General features: G+C 53.2%; 2 protein-coding genes across 6 annotated transcripts; one reads left to right on the forward strand and one right to left on the reverse strand.

Annotated features, from left to right (window-relative positions):
* The first annotated feature begins 2,316 nt into the window (after positions 1 to 2,316).
* On the forward strand, positions 2,317 to 6,808 carry Nrl (neural retina leucine zipper). Its single transcript, XM_005085592.4, has 3 exons — positions 2,317 to 2,414; positions 4,203 to 4,607; positions 5,568 to 6,808. Exons 2-3 carry the CDS (start codon positions 4,230 to 4,232, stop codon positions 5,898 to 5,900), a joined length of 711 nt encoding a protein of 236 aa, XP_005085649.1. The 5' UTR covers positions 2,317 to 2,414; positions 4,203 to 4,229; the 3' UTR covers positions 5,901 to 6,808.
* A 2,238-nt stretch (positions 6,809 to 9,046) lies between these two features.
* Cpne6 (copine 6) lies at positions 9,047 to 16,478 on the reverse strand. 5 transcript variants are annotated; one of them, XM_040740477.1, is made up of 18 exons: positions 16,170 to 16,188; positions 15,733 to 15,834; positions 14,313 to 14,506; positions 13,795 to 13,974; positions 13,322 to 13,396; positions 13,089 to 13,163; positions 12,843 to 12,926; positions 12,663 to 12,752; positions 12,242 to 12,346; positions 11,937 to 12,023; positions 11,157 to 11,216; positions 10,786 to 10,919; positions 10,658 to 10,712; positions 10,528 to 10,579; positions 10,095 to 10,228; positions 9,724 to 9,960; positions 9,360 to 9,534; positions 9,047 to 9,242 (listed from the first exon to the last, which is right to left on the reverse strand). In XM_040740477.1, exons 3-17 carry the CDS (start codon positions 14,478 to 14,480, stop codon positions 9,397 to 9,399), a joined length of 1,674 nt encoding a protein of 557 aa, XP_040596411.1. In that variant the 5' UTR covers positions 14,481 to 14,506; positions 15,733 to 15,834; positions 16,170 to 16,188; the 3' UTR covers positions 9,047 to 9,242; positions 9,360 to 9,396. The 5 variants fall into 5 exon arrangements, with proteins under 5 accessions (XP_040596411.1, XP_040596412.1, XP_012980355.2 ...); XM_040740478.1 differs by having other exon boundaries at positions 14,313 to 14,484; positions 16,170 to 16,184; XM_013124901.3 differs by lacking the exons at positions 14,313 to 14,506; positions 16,170 to 16,188 and adding an exon at positions 16,425 to 16,478.
* Positions 16,479 to 18,125: the final 1,647 nt, after the last annotated feature.

Consider the following 18,125-nt stretch of genomic DNA (forward strand, 5'->3'; position numbering starts at 1 on the left):
GGGTGGGCAGCACTACTGCTCGGCACAACCTTTATCCAATGGAAATCAATTATTCAGGTATCTATTGGAGCAATTGTGTTAGTCAGTTTTTTGTTGTTGTGACAAAGTGCCTGAGAAAAATCAAAGGGGGAGAGATTACTTTGGGCTAGAGGTTTTAGTTTCAGTTGATAGTTATGTGGTTCTGCTGCGTTAGTCCAAAATCTAACATCATGATGGAGAATATATGGTGAAACAAAGAGAGAAGGAGAGAGAGAGAGAGAGGGAGCAGAGAGAGAGAGAGAGGAAGGGCAGGAGAGAGGACGGGAGGACACAGAGAGAACACATACAAATGAACTAAGGAGACAATATACCGTTCATAGGCATATTTCTTCCAGTTAGGCCCGATCCCTATCAGTCAATTAAGTATGAGCTCCTCAACTGATAAACTCATTGATAAGTTTAGCACTCTCATCTGATCACTTCTCAATCATGCTCTTATCTGGGAAACAAGCCTTCAACACATGAGCCTTTGGGGGCTATTTATAATCCGAGCAGTGATGGAAAACTCGTGTAGTGTGGGTACACACACACACACACACACACACACACACACACACACACACACACACACAAACTCATGCACACACACAAACTCATGCACACACACAAACTCATGCACACACACACACAAACTCATGCACACACACAAACTCATGCACACACACACACAAACTCATGCACACACACACACACACACACACACAAACTCATGCACACACACACACATACACAAAAACGAACACACATGCACGCCCGCACAAGATGGGTTGAATGTAGGCATCTGTAGACCAGTGGTTCTCAAACTTTAGTGTCAGAATTGCTAGAAGGGCTCACTAAATCATCGACATCTATATTCTACTTACAGAGTTCTTGACTCTGAGTTTGAGGTGAAGTCAGAGAAAGTGTTTCTTCAAGTTCCCAAGAGACACTGCTATTGGTGACCTGAGGACCACATTTTGGGAGCAACAGTCTTAAGTAATCTGCATCTACTAGCTCTTGTCTGACATATGAGACCAGGGCAAGGTTAATGGTTATAATTGAGGACACTTGGGGCTGACAGAGCCCAGACCTTTCTCTGCATTGGGAAAGAAGATCTATTAACTAGCTTTCTGGATGTCTTCAGGAGGTGGGGATACCCCTTAACGTCTGGAGTTTATTCTAGTGCAGGCCCTATTTAAACAGCTTCAGACAGGTTTAAACATCTCCTTGGCTAAGTCTTAGTATCCCGCTCCAGCTCCTCCTGGGGGATGATAGCCCTAAGAGGTGTTAGGGGATTAGGCTGCAAATGTAGGTCATACCCCAGCCGTCTGGGAATCAGGATGAGTAAGAGAGGAAGAGAGAGGGACCAAGACACACACAGAGAAAAGGTGAGAGGAACAGAGGGCTCCTGAGGGCAGCTACAAAAGCCTATTTGATTAGATTTCAACCTCTTTTGGTGTCCCAAAGAAAGACCAGGAGTCTGGCCTCTCTTTTTCTGTCCCTTCTCTCAAGTGGGGCTGCTTGTCATGGGGTTGGGTTGTTAAGAGCAGGATTCTTTTTTTTTTAAATTTTAACTTTATTTTATATGCATTGGTATGATGGTGTTAGATTCCCCAGGAACTGGAGTTACAGACAGTTGTGAGCTGCTATGTGTGCTGGGAATTGAACCCTGATCCTCTAGAAGAGCAGTCAGTGCTCTTAACCACTGAACCATTTCTCCAGCCCCCAAGAGCAGGATTCTTCACAGAGAAAGTTACTTATCTTCCTAACACAGTGAATCAGAGAAGTAGAAGGCCAGACAGGGTGAAGGTGGGGTGGGTGGCTGAAATTCTAGGGTACTTGAAAAGAGGAAGCAGACCCAACAAGCCCCATGAGAATGGGCTGGGAAGGGGTATACGTCCCACAGCCGTGGGTGGGAAGTGCGGAGTCTTAAGAGATGGGGTTTCTGAGAGCTGGCTTGGACTCCGGCCAGCCCTAGGCTGAGTGACTGGACTGAGGGTTGTGTTCACACAGAGGGTGCTGCTTGGGCCAACTGTGTGTGACTCTTCACACTGGAAACTGAGCACATGTAAGTGTGACCACCAATTAGAAGCTTTCTTGGGGAAGATACCCCTTTTCCTTTCTTGAGAACTGGTGGTACCTGTCCTTCGCTGTCCTCTGCAACTGTCCCAGGCCAATGAGATATGCAAATAAGCCCTTTATCTCATTGGCTGAGGCTTGAGGACCACAGATGTTCTCCGAGAACTAGCCCTTTAAGAGTGCCTTTGGGCTCTGTGCCCACAGCCCTTGTTCTGAATACAGGGACAGCAGACCCTGCTCTATGGAGTCTCTGATCTCTGGGAAAGTGGTGCCTTTCTGGTTCTGACTCTGACTACGTCATCTCTGCCATTCCTAAAGTGAGTATGTCTGGTGACCCCCTGGGCGCTAGGCCTGCCGTGTAGAACCCCTCCTCTGATTCTTGGAGTCTGCTCTCCCTTGTATCTTTTGAGCTCACTCTTCTGCATCCTGTCCCACCCCTACCCTGGCTACTATCATGTCAGAAAGATAAGCAACTTTCCCGGCAGAACAGTTTAACACCCCCTGCCTCTGTGACACCTCTATCAGTGCCTCACGGGCTCCTTTTTGCTGAGGACTAGCTCCTTCTAGCACCTCTGTCCTCTCAGGGTTGGATGGTTCTGCAGAGGACAGCTCTCTCCTGAAAAAGAAGAGAAGCCTTGTCTACCCCTTCAGCCCTCTGGTCAGAGTGTGGAAGTCTGAGAATCAAGAGGCAGCTACGTGCAGGTGCTGGGGATGAGACCCCGGAACTTCCCCTTCTGGGCCTGGGGTGTGCCTGTTGCCACTGGGAACTGGACCAGAGCTGGAACTCTGTAAACTAGTGAGGTGAACATGCGAGAGTTCCTCAGTGTAAATTTGGTACACTCTGTTGAATGATGGTTTGCTTCTTGGATTAATATATTTTCATGTTTATGAATCTGCAAGAGATGAGGATAAGAGGCAGCCTTCCCTAAATTACCTGTGTGAACCTCTTCTAGGGTATTTCTCAGAATCAGCATCCACAGAACACTCTTGGGGGAAGTTTTCAAAGTCTAACCGCCTGCAGTGAACAGCAGGGTCAGAAAGTGAAGGCAGCCTTCTCAAACTCACACTAACATGGCAGGTTCTAGATCAAAGATCTGTCTTCATGGGTTCTCTTTGGAGAGACTGGCCTCAAGGAGAGAGTGGCCACTTGGTCCAAATCTTTCTACAAACTTTTTCCCCATAGAAAGCCTCTTATAGAAGAGATTTGTGTATTGACTAACCCACAGAACAAGTGTGTAACTGACACTGTCCTGAAGGCTTTGAGAGATAAAGATAACAGCACAATATCCTTATACCCTGAAATTCAAAGCATAGTTAGTGTCTTCCCACTGCTCTAACACACACACACACATATACACACAACCATATATAAACACAACACCCCCACAGCCACATACACACACACATACAGACACACACACAGACCATACACACATAAGCATACACAGTCACACACACACACACATAGAGACAATACACACACATACATACACAGTCACATACACACACAGACACATACACACATACATACACACACAGAGACACATACATGGTCACACACGCAGCCACACACAGTCACACACACACACACACACACAGCCACACACAGGCACACACACACACACACACACAGCCACACACAGGCACACACAGACATACAGCCATGCACATATAAACACACAGAGCTGCACACACACACACAAACACACACACACACACACACACACACACAGCCTCAGTTAATTAAGCACACATTTTAATTGCCTGTAAATGGAATGGCGCCTCTGGAGACGACAGAGATTGCTGACTCAGCGTGCCCCAGCACTGGGGTCTCGAGCATGGCCATGTTGCTGTTGTTTTTCACGGGTCCCAGAGGCACCAAAGGGGTGAGAGGCTGTGCTGTCCGTTTTGTCCTTCAGATTCCCAGTTCCTACTGTCTGTCAGTAGCCGCCTGGAAGTGACTGGCAGGGACGACACTGTATTGTTTGTTACTCTGTGGTCCCAGAGCTCGAGCTTCAGGGCACTTGGGTCTTGGGAAAGGGAGTACACTGAGAGGGATAGCAGGCAGCCCCTTGAGAGTTTCAGACTTTCCCTTCTTCTTGCAGGAACACCTGTCTCAGCCTAGTCCCAGAATGGCTCTTCCCCCAAGTCCCCTGGCTATGGAATATGTTAATGACTTTGACCTAATGAAGTTTGAAATAAAGCGGGAGCCCTCGGAGAGCCGATCTGGACTCCCCACAGCCTCACTGGGCTCCACACCTTACAGCTCGGTGCCTCCTTCCCCCACCTTCAGTGAGCCAGGCCTGGTGGGCAGCGGTGAGGGCCCCAGGCCGGGCCTGGAGGAGCTGTACTGGCTGGCCACCCTGCAGCAGCTGGGGTCTGATGAGGTGCTGGGGTTGAGTCCTGACGAGGCCGCGGAGCTGCTGCAGAATCAGGGTCCGGTTCCTGTAGAAGGGCCCCATGGCTACTATTCAGGGAGCGCAGGAGAGACAGGAGTCCAGCATGCCCAGGTGAGTGGCCACGGGGGAAGGAAGTCTTAGGGAGGAAACCCTCAAGAGAGGGAGAATTCTGGAGAGGGTTGTGGACTGGAAAGAGACAAAGGTCCTTGAGAAAACCACATCAATTTTTCAAAACAGTAGGAAATAATTGAATTATGGGGAGCAGAGAGAAGACAAGGATGAGGCCAAGAGTTGTGGTTCACACCTTTAATCCCAGTACTTGGGAGACAGACCCACACAGATTTCTGTGAGTTAGACGCTAGCCTGGTCTAGTTATTGTGTTGGGGGCCAGCCACGGCTACACAGTGAGACCCGGCCGAAAAAACAAAACAAAAGATTAGAAGGGTTCTCAAAGGGAAAAGGACTTAGAGTTTAAGAGCATTGTGGGGGCATGAGCGATTATGTAGAAGCAAATAGATAAGGATGTGTGGAATTTAGCTGGGTAAAGACTGTGGTTGAAGTTGATTTTTTTCAAGGCTCCGTGTTTTCCCCGGAGTCTAACCTTCTCAGAAAGGATTGGGACTCATCCTATTAATTATAGACACAGATGGGGGTTGTTGAGGGCATTAGGATGTAATCCAAATCTTTGAGGGTCACCGGGTTGTGGTGTTCCGACAGGGAAACGTGTCATCTGTGGCAAGGGCAGGATCTGTTTGGGCGAGGGTCCCCAGGACATTGCGGACAGTTGAAGGGTGCGCAGCGTCCAGAGGCACGATTGGTTCGCCAGAGCGCAGGGGGAGGGGGGGTGGAGCTCACACTGCGACACTTGCGGAAGGGCCACGAGGAGTGTGTGTGTGTGTGTGTGTGTGTGTGTGTGTGTGTGTGTGTGTGTGTGTGTGTATCCAGGACGCGTTGGGACTTGGGGTGGGGTCTGGAGGAAGAGCGAGCATGCAGCAGGGACTTCCCCAAGGTCCCACCTGTCTAGCCGGGTGGGACCAGCACCGATCTGATCCCTGCACTCTTCCTTCGCAGCTGCCCGAGAGATTTTCGGACGCGGCTCTGGTATCGATGTCTGTGCGCGAGCTGAACCGGCAGCTGCGGGGCTGCGGGCGCGACGAGGCTCTGCGGCTGAAGCAGAGGCGCCGCACGCTCAAGAACCGCGGCTACGCGCAGGCCTGTCGCTCCAAGCGGCTGCAGCAGCGGCGAGGGCTGGAGGCCGAGCGCGCCCGCTTGGCGGCCCAGCTGGACGCACTGCGAGCCGAGGTGGCCCGGCTGGCTCGCGAGCGCGACCTCTACAAGGCCCGCTGTGACCGGCTGACCTCCAGCGGCCCTGGGTCCGATGATCACGCACACCTCTTCCTCTGAGCCTCTAGGGCAGGGGGTGTGGTGGTGTGGGGGTGTCTGGGTAGGTGGCACTGTACAGGAGAGTATGATTCGCCAAATCGCGACTCATGGTCCTGTGTGTTGATACAAATACCCCCAAACTTCTGACCTTCGTGGCATGCCTGAGGTTAGACGCTCGTCCTTTGCTGGAGATGAGTCCCCTTCCCTTTTGCAGGTCCTGACTTCATGATTAGGGCACTGAATTCTGCAGGGCCGAGGGCCTGTGCGGGAGTGGCGGTGTGGAGGATGGGCCGGCGGCACGATCAGTAGGAGAGGGAGCCGTGCAGCACCGCCCTTCAGTCTAGCTCTTAATTCAAGGTTTTCAACCTGTAGTGCATCGATACCGTAACTGACAATGAAGCTGCATTTTCCCTGAAGCCCGGGACTCCCCGTGTTAGGACTACTGAATTTTCAAGATCTCAGTTCCTCCAAATAGAGTAGTGGGTCAACTCAAGATGATTTTCCCTGCTCAACCCAGTGGCCTTTAGAGTCCAAAGCAGAGAGCAAACACCCTGGACGGGAGCCTGGAGACCTGGGCACTAGTCTCAGCTGTGTCACAGACTACGTCTGTCACCTTAAGCAAAGCGATTGCAGTAGCTTCATCTAACTTTCATTTGGATTGGATGACTTCTGACACTGGTCCAGTTTCGCCATCTTCCACAGTGAGCAGGTCTACGTGGTCTCCCCAAGAGGCCCCAAGATGACCGTACCAAAAGCACTTTCAGTTCCACCTCAGAGTGCACAGGGTGCTCCTGCTACCTCCTGCCGCTCAGAGCAAGGGAGACCAGCAGCTGAGAGAGTGTGGCTTCTGAGAATTAAACCTCAGGCCCAGGAAAAACGAATGTTACTGGTCAAATGTTCCTGCAATTTAAAAAAGAGTTAATTCCCTATCGCTGCGTCATGCTTCTGTCTTGTGTGTCTGTGTGAGAGGGAGGTAGAGGAGAGAAGAGGAGGGAGAGGGGAGACGTGGGGTCGGGGGTCTGCTGTAGCTCAGTGGTAGACTGCGTGCCTCATCTGTGCAGAGAGAGATACTTTACGGAGCTGAGCCGTGTACACCTCAGTTCTAGAGGCCAACGGAAGTGGATTGGAGGGGGTGCGGAATAATCCAGATGGAGCCTCGCCCACCACCACCAAAGCCAGGAGCGGCAGTGGCCCTAGCTAGGCCTGTGTGGGGCTGTCCTCCAGGTCTCACAGTTGCCATGGTAACCCAGCCCTCCAGTTCAGCAACATATGGGGAGGGCCTCTGGGCAGAGCAGAGGCTTTGAGCAGGGAGTGTCCACCTCATCAGCCACTGTCATCTGTCCTCTGAGGGACATAATAAATGGGAGAAGCAGTCCTCTGTGGGGGAAGTAGCTCCCATATGTCTTTCTTCCTTCCTGCCCCCACTACCCACCCCCTGACCAGCTGTCTCTTCTCTTCCCATCACATTTCTGGTTCCCTCTGTCCCCTCCTCTAGCCCAGCTCATCCTTCGTCTATGCAGGGGACTGAGAGAGGAGTCCTTTCCTGCAGCCCTCCTGCCCTTGTCCAGGGGCCTTCCTGGCTGGCTTGGGCTCCTCCCTATGGGGGCTCACAGCATCTTCCTCTTTTATGTTCATTGTTGCTGGGAGAGGCTGGGGCAGAGGGAGACCGCCTGGGATCTCAGCTCTTCTTCCTTTACTCTGTTTCTTTTATCTTTTTTTTACTATGTAGCCCAGGCTGGCCTCAAACTCAGGATCCTGGGTTTATCTTTTTTACTGTGTAGCCCAGGCTGGCCTCAAACTCAGGATCCTGGGTTTACTTTTTTTTTTGAGACAGGGTCCCACTGTGTAGCCCGAGCTGGCCTGGAACTCACTTTGTAGACCAAGCTAGCCTTGAACTCAGCAGTGCAGTCCACCTGCCTCTGCCTTGTGTGCTGGATGCTGGAATTAAAGGTGTGTGCCACCACCCTTGGTCACGCTTTCACTTTCTGGGTGACGGGTTCAGAGGCATGTGCCATACACCCTACCTTTCCCTTACTCTGATTTCACCTGTGTCCTCTTCTGTCCTGTGGAGCATCAATCCAGACCCATCGATGACCTTTCTGATTTGCATGGCGTTGGCACACAAGGGCAGAAACTATCCCCAGACGCTGATGCCCACGAATCAGGCCACAGCATGCACATGCCAGGTCTCAAGATGGCATGTCTGGCACATGCCAGGTCTCAAGATGGCATGTCTGGAGCCTGAGGATAGCGAAGGTGCTGGAGTGGTGAGGAGTGTGGGTGCTGTGGCCAGGCAGCCCCAGTTCTGGCTCTTTCCTGACCTTGGAAGAGTTAAAATAGGAAAATGGAGAAATAGTGCTCTGACTGGATATCATAACACACACAGTTAAAGAGGCCAAGCGTGAGCCGGGCGGTGTGGTGCAGGACCTTAGTCCCAGCGCTCGGGAGGCAGAGGCAGGCGGATCTCTGTGAGTTCCAGAGCAGCCTGGTCTACAAGAGTGAGTGAGTTCCAGGACAGCCTCCAAAGCCACAGAGAAACCCTGTCTCGAAAAACCAAAACCAAAACCAAAACCAAAACCAAAAAAAAAAAAAAAAAAAAAAAAGAAAGAAAAAGAAAAAGAAAAAAAAAAGCCAAGGGCGATGTATGCTAAAGAGGAACACTCCTCAGTAAGAGTCCCTGACTGGACTTCCCGAAACCTCAGGCCACACTCTGGAGGGTTGGGTGTGTGTGGTGCACGAACCCTCACCAGGACAAGCAGGCCTTGCAGATGTTCTCTCTGCATTCACCCCTTCACCTGCCCACAATCCCTCCCTAGCCTGCCCCACAGCTGTGTGGGGGCCGGGGTTCAGCCCCTGGGACACTCAGCGGGGCCTCTCTGGAGACAGTTCTAAGAGAGCATCAGCCTGCCCTCTCGACAGCCCCTCATTTCCATCCCCACCCCCCTGTAATTAACACCCACACAGCTTAGACCCCCTGGGCTTGGGAGGTGAGGGTGGGTAGGGGCTCCTTAAGTCCCACAGGCACACAGTTGGGGGCTGCAGAGATAACAGCCTGCTTGGGGAGCTCTGGCTCAGATTTGGAAGGAGACTGGGCCCTACTTTCTATGGTGTATGTGGGAGTGATGTACTCTCCAGTGGGTCTGAGGCATGATGGGTAGGGGTTGGAGTCCTGGGGGTAGTTCCGTTTATTAACATCCATAAAGTCACAACCACTGAAGGAAGTTATTGAGGTTCCACAGAGTTGAGGGGTGTGGGGCTTGAAGAGATGGGAGCAGGGCCCACCGCTCACTTCCAGGAGGCAGAGATACTGGTCCAAGAGGCAGAGATACTGGTCACTGGAGTCACAAGGGTCAGCACAGGCACCTGAGAGGAGCAGGGTAGTCAGAAGCATAGCGCCAGCCACAGCAGCCAAGACGGCTCACCCAAAAGCTCCACTTTGAACCCCTTTGGCATCCATCCTTTTGATCCCCCATAACTCACTGAGGGACTGAGGGAGTGTTGGTTTGTGGAGAGGCAGTCACGGGCTGGGGCTGGGGGTCACAGCCGGCGTGGAGGGTCTGGGAGCTCCTGGACTGATCCCTTGGCTGGCGTAGTACTCTACCACCTGCCGGGGCACTTCTGCCAGGACGCACTTAGCTAGTGCAGAGGGAGCAGCCTGGGAGGCAAGGAGATTGGTTAGGGGCGGGAGAGTGGGGGCGGCTGGGTCACTGAGCGATGGGTAAGCTTCAGAGTGGCATGCTGGACTCCAGTGATCCTGAAGGACATTGAGAGGACGAGGAAGACAGGTTGGGGGGCATGGATTGTTGAGAAGCCCTGTCACTGGGAGAGAGTACCAAATACTCACATCCTTGAAGTCCCTGAAGGGTACAAACTGGACGATGTCACGGGCTGCAGCCACCCCCTTTGGGCATCGCAGGGGACCATCATCTCCATCCAGCAGCCTCATGTCAGAGAAGTCGGCGTTGCCCACGCCCACGATGATGATGGACATGGGCAGGCGGGAGGCTCGCACAATGGCTGCTCGGGTCTCAGCCATGTCACTCACCACGCCATCGGTGAGCACCAGCAGTACCGAGTACTTCTGAGGGCGAGCAGAGGGGACACGGGTGGATTCTGTATGAAAGGGCACTGATACACTTTCCAAACCCAGGCCCTGACCCTGGCAGCATCAGAGGACCGCAGGGCAGCACCTGGTCATCTGTTTTGCTCCCTCACCGTGGCTTGGCCGGTGCTCTGCTCCCGCTGGGCGGGCTCAGCCACACGGTTGATGATGGGGGCCACGTTGGTAGGGCCATAGAGCTGGATCTGAGGCAAGCAACGGCGGTAGGAGGCTATGACCCCTGAGATTTCTGTGGGGGGAAGAAAAGAGGCGGAAGTCAGCAGAGATCGCTCCAGGCACAGCAGAATGGTCATTGCGGTTTTAGACCTGCTGGCTCCCGGGTCCTCACTAAGCAGAGAGAGAGTCAGATGGTCCTGGGGTGGGGAAGTAAGTGGACAGATGCTGGTCATAGGGCTCTTCCCAAGTGAAGACTGGCCTTGGGCGGGAGGAAGGGACGGGCCAGGGGGCTGAGTGGGAGCGCAGTCTGTGGCCCTGAGGAGATTACAAGCGTCTGTGGTGGCGCAGGTTGGTGGGACTCTGCCAGCTCACCTTCACATTCAGGATTTTCTGGGTCGAAGTTGATGGCAAAGTCATGGGACACCTGTAAGAGTTAGGTGAGACAGTGAAGGGACATCTCTCTGACTCCCTGCCATCTTCCTGTCTCTCGTACCCAGCCTACCTCAAAGTTTGGGGGGATTCGAGCTCCGAAGCCAAAAGCTGGGAACCGCTTATCACTGGAGAGAAGAAGATAAAGAAGCTGTGACACTCCCGGACAAGGCCTCCCTTCCTGACCCAGGCTGCCCCTACCTGTCATAATCCTGGCAGATGCCTCCCACTGTGCGCAGGGCCTGCAGGTAGTGGTTGGGCTGTCGAGGGCTGAGACAGTGCAGGGATTGGCTGCTCCTTGGGTCCCCATTGGAGGCAGTGAAGTCGATGGCCACCTGGGAAGACAAGGGTCGTACTGCAGCCGTGAGAACCAGCAGGCAGGCTAGGCCAGAGCTGGAATATGTTAGAAGAAACGAGGAGAATCTAGGGGAGCCCATAGGCAGCCTCACAGTTGGGTGGGGTGTTGGATGCAAGCTAAGGGCTGAAAGACTCTGGCCTCCTTCATTTTGCATGGATTTAGCCCCTCCCTCTGCCCCCCCCACCTCCCGCACCGGGGGGGGGGGGTGCTTTACCGTGAAGCTGATCTGACAGCCACCCATGATGTAATCCAGGAAGGTGTGTACTTTTTCCACCTGGCAGAAGGGCGGGGGTAATGAGGTGGGTGAGTCGGTCCTTTGAGGTGGGAGCTCTGGCCAGGCTTCATGGGGAAAGTGGGGGAGGGAGGGATACTAGAGTCTTAAAGTCTGCAGCGGAGGATGGGATGGAAAAAGGGTCTCCAGTTCAAGTCTTTAAAGCGAGGGAAGGACAGACAGACAAACACACTAAATAAATATATGTAAAAAGTAAACAGCTGGAGAGATGACTCAGTAGGGAAAGGTGCTTGCTGCTGCCAAACCTGAAGATGCGGGCTTGATGCGTAGGACCCACGTGGCGGAAGGAGAGGACCGGCTTCCTAAAGAAGTTCCTCGACTTCCACGCGTGCTCTACGGCACTGGTGTGCCCACACGAGCACACCCCGAAAAATAAACGCATTTTTTCCGCACTGCTTTGGAGCCTTTCCTGGAACTCTCTCTGTAGACCAGGCTGGCCTCAAACTCACAGAGATCCGCCTGCCTCTGCCTCCGAGCGCTGGGACTAAAGGCGTGGCAAATGTAATTTTTGCTTTTTTTTTTAATTAAAAAGCAAGGTAGGCATGGATCTGAGATTGTGGTGGGGCAGGCGCAGGGGATGCCACCAATGCCTGGCAAATGTAATTTTTGCTTTTTTTTTTAATTAAAAAGCAAGGTAGGCATGGATCTGAGATTGTGGTGGGGCAGGCGCAGGGGATGCTTGAGTTGTGAGCTGTGACTTACCGTGCACTGGGCCAGCACCACCATCCCTGAGCTCTTGTAATTCTTCTTCTTGTCCCGGTATTTGGGGTTGATACAATCCCATTGCATCTAGGTCCACCCCACAGCGCAAGGTCAGAAGTCCATCAAGCAGACCTTCGTGCCCCTTCCTGCTGACGCTCCAAGGGCGACACCCTCATGACCCTGTCCTCTGCCAAGCCTGGGCATTTCCCACCCTCCCTGTCTCCAGCCCCTTAGAGTGATGTGTTCAGCACTGCCCCCTCAGGATTTTCCCAGAAGCTCTGGGGGCAGGATGGGGTCTTTGATACCTCCTGCCCAGGGTTCGCTGTCCCTTCCTGCATTTCTTTGAACGTGCTGGTGAACTCGCCGATGAAGTCATGCTTCCCACTGGAGTCATAGTCATACACCAGGAACTGAGGGGAGAGGGAAGAGGCAGAGGGAGGGTACCGGATGCTCTGTAGTGGCTCCAAAGGTGTCTCACTTAAGGTAGTAGGGACCTCACGGCGTCTAGGCCCAAACAGAAGTCCCTAACCTCCCAGAAGCCACGGCTAAACATCACTCTTTAGCTCAGTCTGGCGGGGAGTTTGGCTCAGATAAAGGCACCTCTGTGCGATGCTTCACTCTGAGCTGTGAGCTGTTATTATCCCACAGGAGGGAGAGGGAGAGGCTTGCAGCACCCTGGGGAGAGCCTCAGAGTGGATACTCCAAGGGGACCTGCTGGGGCTTTACCTTGAGAGGCCGGTGGATGTCGCAGCTGCACAGAGAGTGCAGGGACAGTCGGAATGGCTCCCAGCTGGGATTCAGGTTGTTTTTTACCACCTTGGGGAGGCAGGAGGGACCTTGTCACTCCCTGTCTAGGTTTCTTTACTAAAATCTGCCCACCTCCATCCCACAGCCCCGTGCACCAACCTCAGTCCTCCAGACCAACTGGTCATTCTGGTCTCCATTGGTCTTATAGATCTCCATGAAGGGGTCAGACTTGCTGAACAGGTCCTGGAGATGCAGGGGAAGGGCTTGTGAGTCTGGTGAGAGCTTCCAGGAGAGGGAGGGAGTGGCACTGAGAACAGCATTGGCCTGGACCCTGGAGTCTGTCTCTAGTGGGATGCCTGGGGCTCTCTAGTGGGGGCACAGATGCCTGGACTCTGGGGTTCCAACCTTGTTGTCCAGCTTGTGGGCTCTGAAGGTAAGTTGCACATAGTCGTTGGTACCTGACACCTCCTCAGCTACAATCTGTAAAAGAGGACACGGTGCTAAGGGTCTTCTTCCCACCAGAACGGTTGCCATGTATGCTTCTCATAAATGAAGGTGGCCATAGCATAGTGTTGCAATGGAGTCCATATGGGTACAGTGAACCTTGGCCCAACAGTGAGCCCCGACGCTTTGCCTACCGTGATTGTAGACTTGCCCGCAGTCTTCCCGTTCTTCAGCAGTAATGGTTTAGTGACCTTGGTTTGTGACACAATCTAAAGATAGAGGTGGGGGAGTCTGGTTGTAATTCATGCATCTGCCCTGGCCGAGGGTGCGAGGGCGGGAAAATAAATGCCCACAGATTGTCCATAAGGTTGGCTCTTTGATTGGGCTGGGGTGGATTTAATTTCTACAGCCCTCTAAGGCAGAGGAACCGAGACGGGGAGTATAGCTCAGTGGTAGAGTGCCTGTTTAGCCATGGGTTCAATCCCCAACACCAAATACAGCATCAACAGTAGCCCTGCATCCCCCTTGAGATGGGAAAGGTAGAGTAAGTCTCTTGTCCAAGGGTGCACATCCCGTGGATGGCAAAAGCTCCTTTCTCTTAGTTTGGCTTCCCAGGCAGAAGCTGATGGTGAGGTAGCAAATGTAAACACTGAGCTGGAATGCAGACCTGACCCAAGGTACATTCTGTAGAGCCAAGGAAGGTGTCGCTGCTGGGGCTGGTGGCTCCATCCTCGGCATCGAACACGTGGAATTGCAAAGGTTGCTTCTCTTCAAAAAAGTATTCAATGGCCAGCACCCGGGAGAAGACGGGGCTCGAACAGGAGCGAAGCACCTCTGTGCGCTCCGCCTACGGCAGGAGGGACAAGGACCCTCTGGGAACCAAGGCTACTTGTCCCTGCCCTGAACTTCCCTGGCCACACCGACTCTCCTCGTGGGTTTTTTCCCCCATCAACTAGCATCTATCTTTCTTAGCTGACTTCTGAATTTGGGGTACTCCTCAGCCCTTTGTGGCTCTGTGATCCTCTGACCAAATGGTTTGGGTTTATAATGATGGCATTATCCACATGGCTAGAGAAGGTCCTTTGGAATCTCCACACATCCCCTGAGGCTTCATTGCTCAGGACCCTCCCTCCTCCTCAGGTTTAACAAAGGTTACCCGAGGGGAACCCGCCAGGCTGCCCTCACCTCCACCCACTGCTCATCTGAGTACAGTTTGAGCAGTACGCAGGGGTGTGGCTTGGTGAGCGTGTCCCGGTCCAGGAGGCCATGGCAGGACACCCGTAGCTCCACGCGAGAGGCCCCCAGGGTCATGGCTGGGGGCTCAGGCACCCATCCCATCTCAGGGTCCGACATGGCACTGTGGGGACAGGACAGACAGCCTGGACAAAGAGAGGAGTTTGTCTCTGGGGGGTCCTGGCCCATTGCTCTTCTTTCTGAGGTCCCGGGGTCCTAAGGGCAGCCCACTTCCCCTGCCCTCCGTTTGACTTCCCCGAAGCTCTGAGCAGTAAAGATCAGGAGTCCAGAGCCCTACGCTTCTGTCACTCTGCCAGCCTAGGTGTCACGGATGGGGCTGAAAAAGACTGGAGGGCTGGGATGGAAGTGGTTCCTGGCAGTCTTGGCTCCTAGGCCATCATTGATTTATGCCTACTGCTGTCTCAGCACCTTCTGCTATTTCCCGACTGGTGTGTGAGCCAGCGCTGCACTCAGTCTTGGCACTCGGGAAGGGAAGTGGGGCAAGGGGTGGGGGAGAGGGCACAGAGGCCCCCGGAGGTCTGCCGGGGATGGCCTTAGGGAAGAAATCCGCAGTGGACAGGAGGAGGCAGGCTGGCAGTGGAAGGTGCTGTGCCAAACTGTCCCGTTGTGTTAGTGTCCCCGCTGATGGTGCGGCTGGCTGATGGGAAAGGAGGGTTGGGGGCTTGGGGAGCGAGAGTCAGGGCTAGGGCTCTGGTGTAAGCTCCCCAGGAGCCTGCAAGCCTGCAGCTCCCCACCTCCCCTGTTCTCACACTTCTTGGCAACACAGGCACTGTCTCTTAGCGACAGGGTTTTGGGGGAGCCACGGCCCCCACCGTGCTGCCTGTGGGATGCATGCGCACCACCGCCCCCAGCAGAGTCACCGAGCCTCAGGCAGCAGCAGACAGGGGTATGCCGGCCCCGGTTCAGGGCTGCTCAGCCCTTCTATGTGTGCCCGTCCTGATCTCAGGGTGAAGCTCTCTGATCCATGCCATACTTCCTGAGTGAGTGTCCACTGGTGTGCCTGAGTGCCCCACCCTCTGTCTGTCCCCTTCTGTCCTGTGTCCATCTCCAGGAGGGTGTGACAGTCCTGTATCTCTCTCAGAACCGGGACCGTTCCCTGGCTGGAAACCAGCCTCCCGATATATCTTTCTAGATGCGGGAGGGAGGGTCTGGGCTTGGGGCTCTCTCTGCCTTCCAGTCACAAGTCTCTCAGTTAATGTGGATACCATGAGGTAGGCAGGGGCGTGTGGTGGAGAGGGGATCAGGTCGGGCTGGCTGGTGACTTTTCTGAGAGCTAGAGGGGATGTCGTTATGGAGACTGGGCCAGGGAAGGGAGGACCGAGCCTGGATTGGGGAGGAAGGGTGGGCTCACCTGGGCTCTTAGTTGAGGTCTCTTCTCTCCAGCTCTCCGGCCCTGCCCCTGACTTCCTTGCTGCTCCAGCCGCTGGCGCCAGCTCCGGCTCTGGCTCTGCTGCTATTTATGGGGCTTGGATGGGGAGGAGGGGGGCCGCAGCACCAGCTCCCCCCCCTGCACAGACTGATTGGGAGGAAGAGGAGGGGAGGGGCAGGGACACTGCCTGGGAGGGAGCCACAGAACCAGGGGAGGAGGGCGGGCTGGGGGCAGGCCCAAGGCAGGACCCCCACAGACACAGTGACACACATCTCCTTCACATCACACCCACACAGCATCACAGAGACACACACACATTGCACACACATCCACACAGAGGAAGGATGGCAACACATGCACCCACGACTCACAGGCTCACACATATCTTGACATGCACAGGCGCCGGTACATAAACTCACAGTGACACCATGACAGTTATAGCCCCAGCGACGCGCAGTAGGAAACACGCTCTCATAGCACTTTCAACAGTATCTCACTCGGTAGGGATATTTGTAGCTACATATAAAAGAACACTGGGATGTACTTGTGACATACACACAGACACCTACTCTCACTAACATGGATACAACAGACTGTTGATATCCACATGCTCCTTAAAAACCACCACGCACCACACTGAACCTCATGGAAATGACATCCAGTTCCCGAGTTACCCTTTCATGGAGAAACACGGAATGTGCACACGATGGCATTGCACAGGCTTTCCTCCTATTCATGCAGTCCCGGAGGGCAGGGTTACACACTTAGTGCATTTCCAGAAAGCTGACTCCCAAGGCATCTTCCTAGGGCCACAGTGTACCCAATGGTCCCCCCTCCCCCAGATTCAACCCTTATGACCACATCCTTGTGGGAGGGGCTGGACCAGGCACAAAGCTTAAGGAAATAGGAGAAGTCATTCTCTGTGAGGTCAGGAGAAGTGAGCCGTTTGTGGACTGCCACTGGTCTCGTGGGGAGACATTTGGGCGTGGGGAGTGGAGGAGTGCCCAAATGCATTCATGGGGACACCCTCAATCTCTATCCATGAAGCTGCTTGTTTATTAAGGTAGAAGCCATTCTTAACTACCCCTCCCCCCCAGTGCTAGAGATTGTGCCAGGCATGAGGGCAAGTCAGGTAGTTAAGACATAGCTCCTGTTCCCAAGGAGACAGATGTATATGAAATAGAGGAAGCTACACAGAGATACTAAGATAATATGAAACACAGTTAAGTATGACACACAACATTATGCTGCAGGTGGAACAGAGGCATAATGAGGGAGGGAAGCTTCCATCTGGGTGAGTGGGGAAGGCTGGAGGAAGAGGCACAGAGGGAGTCTCTGAATGTCAGGATCATATTTGCTAAGACACAGCAGAAATGGTTAACACAAGTATTGACTTTCTCTTCATGTCCTAGAGACCTGTTCACTATAAGCTACTCTACTGTTGAGATTTCTGATTACTAAGAGTATCCACAGGTGGGGCTGGAGAGAAGGCTCAGCAGTGAAGAGCACTGGATGCTCTTCCAAAGGACCTGGGTTCAATTCCCAGAAACCACAACAGCTCACAATTGAACCGCCTCCAGTCCTAGGACTCCAAAGCCCTCTTCTTTTTTTTTCCCTCTGTGGGCATTGCATGAACACGGTGCACAGACATACACACAGGCACAACAACCATACACATAAAATAAGGATAAAGGATTTTAAAAAGTAGTGTCTACACGGGGCTGCAGAGAAGGCTCGGTGGGTTAGAGCACTTGCTGCTCTTGCAGGGAACCCAGGCTGGATTTCCAGCACCCACATGGTGCTCAACCATCTGTAGCCTCAGTTCCAGGGGATCTGATGCCTTCTTTTAGCCCCCACAGGTGCCAGGCATGCATGTACTTACGCAAGCATACATGCATACATACACACACACATACATACATACATACATAAATACATACATACATACACAAATACCTACGTTCAGGCAAAACATTCATATGTGTTAAAAAGAATATCTAAAGGAGGGTTCAACAGGAAAAGGCTACTGCCACCAAGCCTGAGGACCTGCATTTGATCCTGGGGACCCACACAGTAGGAGGGCACTGACTCCCCCAAGTTACCTTCTGATCGTCACATGAATGCTGTGACATGTGCGCTCACACACATATACACAAAATATTAAAAAGGGTGCCCATAGGATAATACAGCATGTAATATGTTAGTGAACATAGGTGTACACATGTACACACACATGCACACAAGTTTCCCCTGGTACACTGGCTGGGATCTTCTAACTCTGTCACAATCCCCTAAGTCGGAAAAACCGTGCTGTTTTCTGTCACAGTAGTCCCTTTTACAGGCCTGACTCTGCACGGATCCCGACTAGCCACTCT

The sequence above is a fragment of the Mesocricetus auratus genome, unplaced genomic scaffold (assembly GCF_017639785.1).
Source record: "Mesocricetus auratus isolate SY011 unplaced genomic scaffold, BCM_Maur_2.0 Super-Scaffold_100707, whole genome shotgun sequence".
Taxonomy (NCBI): Eukaryota; Metazoa; Chordata; class Mammalia; order Rodentia; family Cricetidae; genus Mesocricetus; species Mesocricetus auratus.